The sequence below is a fragment of the Tinamus guttatus genome, unplaced genomic scaffold (genome assembly GCF_059628265.1).
Source record: "Tinamus guttatus ecotype Peru unplaced genomic scaffold, ASM5962826v1 Tinamus_guttatus_pri_ptg000307l, whole genome shotgun sequence".
Taxonomy (NCBI): Eukaryota; Metazoa; Chordata; class Aves; order Tinamiformes; family Tinamidae; genus Tinamus; species Tinamus guttatus.
In genome coordinates, this window is record NW_028288841.1 from 4,937,735 (window position 1) to 4,947,099 (window position 9,365).

Below are 9,365 nucleotides of genomic sequence, written 5' to 3' on the forward strand. Positions count from 1 at the left end.
ATTGATCTACTCAGGCACTGCATCCATCCTCTTACACTGAAAACATCCAGCACCTTTGCTGAGGGGAGGAGGTGGATAAGTTATTTCCCTGTAGATGGAATCCACAGTTAAAAACCAGTAACTGTTTACTTAGAGCTTCAAACAAGGGCAACAAAAACCAAACCACACTCTTCTGTATCCTCTCTCCCTCTCAGCCCCCCCAGTACCCTGTGAAGAAAATGTGTGTGCACATCAGAATGATTTAAATTCACCACATTATAAACCTTGAAAGGAGAAGGGAATTACCCAGAAAACAGCCTTTAAACACACAGATACTATCAAATGCCACCGTGGTAGCAGTGGGATACAGACAAGATCTTCTCCTGTGTTCTTTGCTTGAATTCAGGACTTTCTAAAAATACATTATGGGTCCTGAGGGGCAGGCCCATAAGCTGAAGCAAACTGAAAGAGAAGTCTTGTTTGGCCTCCCTGTATGGCACACACATAGATGTGTGTGTCTGTGTGTGCTCATTAGCTCCTAGCAAAACCGTAATTGATTATTTGGCAGAGAGGGAATAGAAAGCAACAATATATTGAATTCCATCCCAAAAGCCTGTGAAATGGCAGTGACTTGAGCCAAAGTGCTCCGAGAGGTCTGACTCTTCCTCGTTGTGTGCAGATGTGTAAAATATATGTATGCAATCTGCAGGCTTTTCATAAAAACAGAGTAGACATGAGCATAAATATCAGTTAGAGATTTGGAATCCTCTCTGTATCATCTGTTAATAATTTAATCCCCGGAGGCTTTGTCCAGCTTTATCATTTCTGGTGTCTTGACTAATGGAGACATTTGGAACAGTCTAGGAGAGAGGAAGATTTCCGAGCAGGCATCCAAGGAGGAACCCAAGGGTAGGTCTCTGCCATATTTTAACCCATATTTTAAGGTTGTGTCTGAGCTCATGTCTGAGCTGTTTGGGTACCAGCCTGGATTTGGGCAGAGGTTTTGGCAGGCTCAAGGCAGACGAGGCCTGTGTGTCCCTGTATTGCAGCCGGGCCAGGAGTGTTTTGGGCTGCATCTGGTGCTTCAGCCTTCTTGGGGCTTGGCCAGTCCAGCTGGTCCATTCTGTCCCTGAACGGTACCGGGGCAGATTGTCCTGGGAGAGGCATCTTGGCAGGTTGCAGGGGTCTTCCTTGGGGCTGGCTCCATGGCAAGGAAATTCTGCCATCGGCTACTGATTAAACTAGTAGGGCAGCAACTGCTTGTCAAAGAACCTGAGTGTCAATTTAACGCAGTTGAAAATTGTCCCTACCAAAGACGCCCTCTTTCTCCCAGAACGTGTGGCCTAACATTAATAATTTATGTTCTGTGGTGACAGAGTCGCAGACAGGGAATGGAGGTGCAAGTCTAGTGAATAATAAAGCACTAACAAGAGCTTTTTGCACATTAACGGAGAAGATTTCCCATCATTTTTTGTTTTGATTTAATTAACTCTGACAAGATTGCATGCTGTGTCTAAAAGCCTCTTTAACTCTACAGCTCTTAATAAATTTTGGAGTCGTTTTCACGATTTCCCTTTGGTGTCTTCTTGGACCATGCTTCTAAATCTAAATAGTTAAAATCACAGGAGGAGAAGTGCTTCGTCTCTTGGGACTCTGCTCAGATCTGGAGAGCTGCTTCCCTGGGTGGCTTTGCTCTATCACTGTGAGGAGTTATTCCTGCAGTCATAAAGGTGCAGGATAAAATTCTCCTTAAAAGTTAATGTAATATCAATAGCATACAATTTTAAATAAGAACTGATTAAGTGAAGATGTCTGAAAAAGAGCATCTGAGATTCTGGAAGAAAAAAAAAGCAGTAAAAGAGAATACTGTGTGGTTTAGTAGGGTAGCGTTATTCAGTTTTTCAATCTTAATTTGGCATTCAGCCCTAAAAATCTGTCCTGGGGAACCTTCAGATAGTACAGAAAACAGTAATAAAGACAAGCAATGATACAGTTTTATTTATTGTTGTTAATTTTTTTAGCTTTATCTAAGTAAGCTGATTCAAACCAAAACATTTGAGTAGTCCAATACAAGTTTGTATCTTTTGAAATACGCTTTGCTCTAACCTGCATAAGGCCTCTGTTTGAGAAAGGTATTGGAACAAGCTGGATGTAAAGTCAGATTTGGGAGAAACCTTGTGTTTTCTGGCCAGAAAGGTTCCCTAAGGCCTTTAGACTGGATGAGAAAAAGCAAGGTGGTGAGGAAAGAGAAGATGCAGGATGAAGAGGAACTTGCCTTCCTCCCTCCTAGGATCTCATTTGAGGAGTGCTTAAAAGGACCAGTGACGTATTTTGCTATAGCATCAGCAAATTGTGCAGGCAGCCACCTTACTGCTAGAACCTAGGGTAATACATGGTTCTCAAGTGGAGAATTCACTCTGTTCAGATGTTTCTCCATTTTTATTCAAATATGACAGCTAGAAAGTGTAAAAAATGCCAATAGGAAACTAGGAGAATATCCAAGTCTTCAAGAATTTTTGTGGTTAGTGCCCAGTGAAAGGAAATTGCTCTCACTTTCATCAGGAATCAGTCACTGGGGAAGTATGCACAGATGACATGCGTGAATAGAGTTGCCCATGTAACTTCTTGGGAGGCAGGTAATGGATTTTTAAATACGGTGTGAGGCTCTCTCTTCCCATCAGAGGAGCTTGTCATTCTACTAGAAATATCAGCAAGCCAAGAGCTTTCTCCCTGCACGCAAATCCATCGTTATGCCAACCCACAGAGATGGAGTCACCCCTAGGTCCTTCTAGGACAAGGGAAAGAAGGGAGCCTTCTCCAAGAGTGAGTCAGGGCATCTGGGCACAGGCTTTTCTTTATTCAACTCTTTGGAGCAGCCAGAGTGATTAGGGATGTATGGTTGGATGTGGCTGATCCTTCCCTCCCTCCCTGATACTTTGATACCTGGTTTTCCTAGATGTGGAGTTGGGCAGAGTTCAGCTCTTGGAGGAGTCGGCGATGGCAAGATTGACCTAGATAAGTGGCAGAGCTTTTAAAGCAGATCTGTTGGCCTCCTGTGTATTGGCCAACCCAGAGCACACCCTCCTGTTTTGAATGATTAGACTCTGTTTCATTAATGTGATGAATAGGATCAGTCACATTATGTCAAGTTCCTTTACCTGCTTAAAGCAGGTGGGACTCAACAGCACTTCACAAGCTGTAGCCTGTTCTTGGCTATGTGTGCAATAAAGTCAAGGTGGTCTGTCTAAAATCACCTTCGACATGCGGGTTAAGGATGGAGGAGATTATTTTTCTCAAGCTCATTGTCTTCAGTAAAACATAGTTGTCAATAAGTGCTGGTTTTAAGCTTGTGTTTTTGTCAAGCAAATTCAATCTTGCATTTAATTTAGTCACTATCGTGCTGCTTTTTGTGCTTATGAAGCTGTTTATGGCTGCTGTTGTCATTCTAAATTGATTGAAAGTTTTGTACTTCCCAGTGACAGAAAAAGAAACACTGAAACATTAACAGCAGAAGAGCTTGAAAGATCCAGATATTAGCTGGGAAAAATGAAAACCTAATCAGCCTTGATTAAACCTTTCAGATAAGAATGTTTGGGAACATTGTATCAGAATAAATTGTGCTTTTTCTAATCCTTCTATCAGCCAAGATTGAATCTTCTGCCAGTAAGAAACTCCTAGGACTGAATGCCTTAAAAATTTGCCAGGATCCGATAAGGAAAATAAGTTGGTCTTACTAAAGTGTTACTGTCAACTCTCTAGCTGAGTGATGCATTGAGATCTCTGCTTGATACAGGACTAACAGCCATGTGGGTCACTGTTCAATTTTATCATGTTCTGTGAGCAAAGGAAAGGCTTCTATGTCCAAACTTGTAAATCCACTATTTTCCGTGGAGATTATTTTCACTACTCTAAAAATACATCACTAACCAGATCATTCTCTCAAAGCCTTTGGGTCATTTTGTCAAAAACTGGCTGACACTGAAAAGAATTTTGACCTTCAGTGAGGTCCAAGAATGGGCTGGAATTGGGATTTTGTGTTGGCTTCTTGTGTACAACCCGTTTTTCTACATTTTCTTTTTTTTGTGAGGTGTCACTGCTAGAAAGCTTCTGGCAAAGTGAAACCAGTGGGTCAAGCCGGGGCCCTTGGGTGACTCCCCTTCCCTGCATTCTTGTTGGAGATCCAGGAGTAGCATCTTTGCCTTCCTACATGTCCTAAATTGTCATGGATGTTCCTTAATTATCCTTGGGAGTCAAGACAGGGTGCCAGCTGGACCAGGCGCCTTTCTGACAGAAGTCTGGATTTCAGTATTTTAAAGTTATTTTAAAGGCTGAAGGAGGTTGATGCAGGCAAAACACAAGCTAGTGGAGAAGATGGATTTTTTTTTGTTACTTTACTGATTTAAAAAAAAAATCTCCCATCCTAAGAGAAGGGAGATCAATTTTTCTGCATTCCAGAAAACTTGGAACAGAAGAGCGATTATTTTTAGCATATTCCCTGGGTACTGTGTGGGCCTCAGCTTTTGGAGCCACTTCTTTCCTCACTCTAGGAGATGCAGGATCTCTACAAGCTCCAGAGAAGAAAAGAAGGGAAGAAACGAGTGACTCGAAACAAATCTCTCTTTCTTGTCTTCCCTTCTTCTTCCCAGATCTTCACTCATTTCTCTGCTGCTCCAACATTTTAACTGTTTTTAACTGTAATTTTCCTTCTTTTCACCTCTTCCAGAATGTGAATGTTTAAAAGAAGGAGAGAAGGTTTAGAGTTAATTTTAAGATGGGGAAAATAAGGCAAAGGGAGAAAAAACAGCCAGCCTAGTCCCTAAGTAGCATGAGAGGCCGTAGCTGTAGCCACAGGGTTAAAATATGGAGAAATAAGCAAATTTATGGGTGAGACGTGCACAGGGACCAGGCTGGGATTTCTGGCTTTCAGTGGGAAAGCCACAGCTGAGCTGGCTGCTCCGAGGGAAGGCAGAGAGCTCCGAGGGTGACGTTTGGGAGCGATTACAGACAATAAAAATGCCTGCGGGCAGAGGATGACACTTGTGGGAGCTCGTGGCCGCAGGCTTGGGACAGTTTCAAGACTTTTGGGCAGCTCCAGGTTGTTGCATTCAGCAAACGAGCCGGTCTCCTTCCTTGGAGATGAGCCCTGTCCTGGACACCGGCTTGTTGTCTTTTCTAGCAATGGAATCCCAGGTCTAACACTCAAAGTGCAAATCCTGTCTATATATGTCCGTATATGTCTTGTGGGCAGGCCTGTAATGCACACACATCATGTGCACAGAGTCTTTCCCTCCTTTCTTTGCATTCCCTCTTTCCAGTGTTGGTTGGTCAGGCTTTAATTCTCCAAACAGAGCACAGCATGATAAGCTTATTTTTCTTTCTCTGCAAGTAAGCAAGCAGGTTCTCTCTGTCATCCCTGACTTAGATGTTGAAAATGGAACCTGTTACCCTTAAGTCGTAAGGTCTTCTTGTACTTATATATGTGCAGAGACAAAGAGCACAAATCTCAACAGGAGGGTTTAAATTTACAGTTAATAGGAGAGAGCAGTTTTTCTGTAAGTTGACACAGAAGAATAAAACACTCTCTGTTACAGACATTTGACAAGAACAGCTATTTTCTGAAGTGAGGAAACAAGCTGTAGGCAGAAATAATGAAGCAATGTTGGCCATAGCCATGGGAATTAAAGGCAGGGTTGCGCTCACGTTCAATCAACAATGTCTCACTTGTGTTTGGTGTTTTCATTTGCTCAGGTGGATTTGCAGCTGCCGTCACCACACCTCTAGACGTAGCAAAGACAAGAATTATGTTGGCAAAGGTAAGTTGTGGAGGAGACCAGCACACAAGCAGGTGAATGACGAGCTAATTTCAGAATTTCTGAATGGTCGCAACAGAATGAAATCCAGCACCTATTAGGAAAGACTTCTGCTCTGGTCCTCAAAGACAGGATTAGATGTAAGCAGATACTATGCACAGAACTAATGAAATTGTTGTACTCGTTCCCTTGAAAGGCTTTTCTCGTCCTTTCCCAGAGGAGCTGGCTGGGAAGGGCCTGCACTTGTGCTAGTTTCCAGGCTTCAGGAGTCTCATGTGGTGTCTTTAGGGAAAAATCCTCCGAGGGACAGATGCCTAAAGTTAAAAGTCCCAGCAGTGATTTTTTTCCTCTGTTGTTTTTGATAATAGCTGAAATTTTGTGTGTCTTTCCCAAGGAGGGCTTGGCACTTGATTTTCTGGCCTAAAATATCAAGTCACAGATATTACAGTGGCAAAGTTCTGCCAACCAAGGCAGAAGGAAAACTGCTTGTAAGAGTATCCATTAGCTTTCTCATCGTTACTCTGCTCACCCAGAGAGGAGCTAGCCGGTCACAGAGAGAAAAGCCTTCAGGTGAATTTTCCTGAGGCTCTTCCCTGCCCTAAAAAGAGCTGTGCTGGTTGCAGGGGTCAGGTACCCCAAGTTTCAAGGTGCAGGTTTTGCCCTGTGGCTCCCATCCTTCAGCAGATGTTCCTTGATGCCCTGCACCTCCTCGTCCGAATTGCAGCCCTGTCCACACTGTGTTGTGCATCTCTCACTGACGGCTGCTGAACCTGCTGCAGCCTCCTTGCCTTTGTGCACAGCACGTGATACAGCTGTAAGAGCTGAGATTCCTGTATGTCTGCTGCTCTCCCCAGCAACCCTGTGTGAGTGGGTAGGGAATGACGGTGCTCCGAGATACTCCGAGACCCTTCCAACAACATTTTTGTTAGTTATCTCACACTAAGATCACACATGTAATCTAACAGTCTGTAGTCCTGCTGTTTGGCCTGTTTTCCACTCAGGGTAATTTTTGCTTGCAATACACTGCTTATGGTTTTTTAAAATTGTTATTTGTAATTTGAATTTTTTTTAGTAAATCTTAAGGCTGCTGTCCATCAAGTTTCAAAGTCAGCAGGCAGCCAGGTCACTTGTTGATGCTTTGAGAATTTGTTTTTGTTAGTGTCTTACTCCTGGGGCAGCTGTGTGAGCTTGGAGCGACTGCTTTATTGTGCCTCGATATTCCTTCCTGTCCTTTGTCTTGGTTTGGCCACAATGACCTTTGCATGGGGTGAGGAGATGGATTAGGACCCCTGGCAGTGCTGTAATGTAGCACCAGCTACAGGTTGCTCAGTAAATGAAGCTCAGCAAATCTCTTTTTTTTTTTTTTTCCTTTTTCCTGAGTTTTCCAGAAGGAATGTTTGTGTTGTGTTGCAGGCTGGTTCCAGTAATGCGAGCGGGAACGTTCTGGCTGCTCTTGGTGGCATCTGGAGGACACGAGGCCTGTCGGGGTAAGAACGTGCCCAGGAGCACAGCTCGTGCTCACATCTCCAGGTTGCGTTTGGGGTGCAGGGAGGGTGGGATGGTCTATTTGTGCTAAGCTCTGCCATACAGGAAAGATGTTAATCGCTGTCTACAGGGAGCCTTAGCTCTCGGGTAGCGGAGACAACTGTGCAGGCCCCTCCGGCCTGCTCGTACATTGCAAGCACTGACCATGCAGTGACCAGGAGAGAGTGTAGAAACAAGGCCAAACGTACAGTCTATACCTCCCCAATATAACCTCCAGGATTACACTGGGAAAGTGCCCTCTGCACATTCCTACGGCTGCCAGTTGCTCCTCTGAACCTGGAGGAGGTTGAGAAAGAAAACCCACCCTGCTGGTGTTTGTAGGCACCTGTGAGCTTTCCAGAAAGGTGTCTCAGGCCTGGAAGTTATTGTGGCTGCTGCTGTGGACACCTGCTGCGTTCATGATGCTGAGCTCCTGGGCTCTGTGCGTCACTGTGGGTGGTTCCTGGCCACTCAGTGTCACAAATGGGTCTTTAATGGCAGCAGCAAGGTCCTGGACACTCATTCCAGGAAGGGCCCTGGCTGCCGTGGCCCCGCTGGACTGCGCAGGCTCCGCAGGCTGCTCCGTGGGGTTAGGGCCACGTTTGCAGGAGCCAGGAGATGTGGCTGCTGCCAAGGAGCTGAGCGCTGGCCTGGAGCAGGTATCGCGGTGAGGGCTTGGGCGGGCAGAGGCAGGAAATGACCCTGGGGTTTGTGCCTTTCCACAAGGGGCTTCGGCCCTTCTCTAAACGCTGCCTAAAGATAGTGCCCGTGGAGCGGGACCAAAGGGAGCACAAATCTGCTGAAATCAACACAATAAGGGATCTGGAGAAAAAGCAGCATGTGAAGTAGGCCAAGCTGCGTCAGCTGCAAGGAAAAGGAAGAAAGTCTTGGGAAAAATAAACGCAGAGGCTGCCATGCCTGCTGCCAATTATAAATCTATTAATCAAAAACAATAAAAGTGTCGGGCTTTTTTGGCCAGTTGCAACACAAAATGATTTATGACTTCTCTAATAAATCTCGTACTTGACGAGGAGGAATTCTGAGGGCAGAAAGATGCTTATTGCCACCTTATTAAAACCAGAGCACAGGGCTCAACTTCCTGTTTTGCACCTAGTAAATCCCTGTGCTTCGCGCCAGGGCGTTTCGCATCCCTTTCTGTCCGGAGAGAGCCCGGCCGGGGGGATGGCCAGAAGGGCCGGAGGATGAACGTGCCCGTTCGGGCTTGTCGGGGGGCAGAGCGCCTGGTCGTGCGGGTGGGAGGTGTAAAGGCAGCCCCTGCGCTGGCCTCGGAGTTTAAAGCCAGGCCGCTGTCGGAGCCGCAGGCGCCCGGCCCCGCTCACTGCTGCCTTGTGCCCACAGACTGTTCGCCGGCCTCGTCCCGCGCGTGGCGGCCATCGGCCTGGGCGGCTTCATCTTCCTGGGCACCTACGAGAAGACCCGGCAGCTGCTGCTCTGACCCCGCCGGGACTGCTGCGAGCGGCCGCTCCTGAAGAAAAGCCCATTTCCCGAACGCGGAATTTTCCTGCCCGGAAAGCGAGTGACGTCATCGCGAGAGTCGTGCCAAAAAAGTAACGTTTGGGGGTAAACAGCTAATTACGGTGGCTGGAGAAAAGGCCTCGTTAGCGCTGCTGCGGGGAAGGCACTGGGCCCCGCCGCGACGTGGGCGCAGCGCGGGCCGCAATAAAGCGAGTTTGCACCATGCGGTGGCACCTGCCTCGTGACACGGGAGGGCGCCGGGGCCGGCAGTTACAGCTGCAGCAAACAGCCCCGGGGGGAGGGCTCTTTGTAGGACAGTGATGCACTTGTTGCTCCTTGGAGCCCTGTTTGTGCACGTTCTTGGTCCTGCCGGTGCCCGCTGAGCGCTGGCGCTCGCGCGACACAGCCCTGCGCTCCTGGGGCTCCTCCCAGCACGTGGAGGGGGACGGGGACAGGGACGGCAGGACGGGGACAGCGCTCGAGGCGGCCGCGCAGCGTCTGCCTGCAGCCCCGCTCGTCGGAGGCCAAAACGGAGAAAATCACTGGGGAATTACTCAACTACAACGAGCAAATGGG

General features: G+C 46.9%; 1 protein-coding gene across 2 annotated transcripts in view; it reads left to right on the forward strand.

The window, feature by feature from the left end:
• The window catches only part of SLC25A26 (solute carrier family 25 member 26), a 78,840-nt gene extending 70,071 nt beyond the window's left edge, over positions 1 to 8,769 (forward strand). For both annotated transcript variants that reach the window (XM_088528310.1, XM_088528311.1), the window contains 3 exons: positions 5,728 to 5,792; positions 7,203 to 7,276; positions 8,673 to 8,769. In XM_088528310.1, coding sequence (XP_088384436.1) covers positions 5,728 to 5,792; positions 7,203 to 7,276; positions 8,673 to 8,769 — 236 coding nt within the window. The remainder of the gene's footprint in view (positions 1 to 5,727; positions 5,793 to 7,202; positions 7,277 to 8,672) is intronic.
• The last annotated feature ends 596 nt before the right edge of the window (positions 8,770 to 9,365 follow it).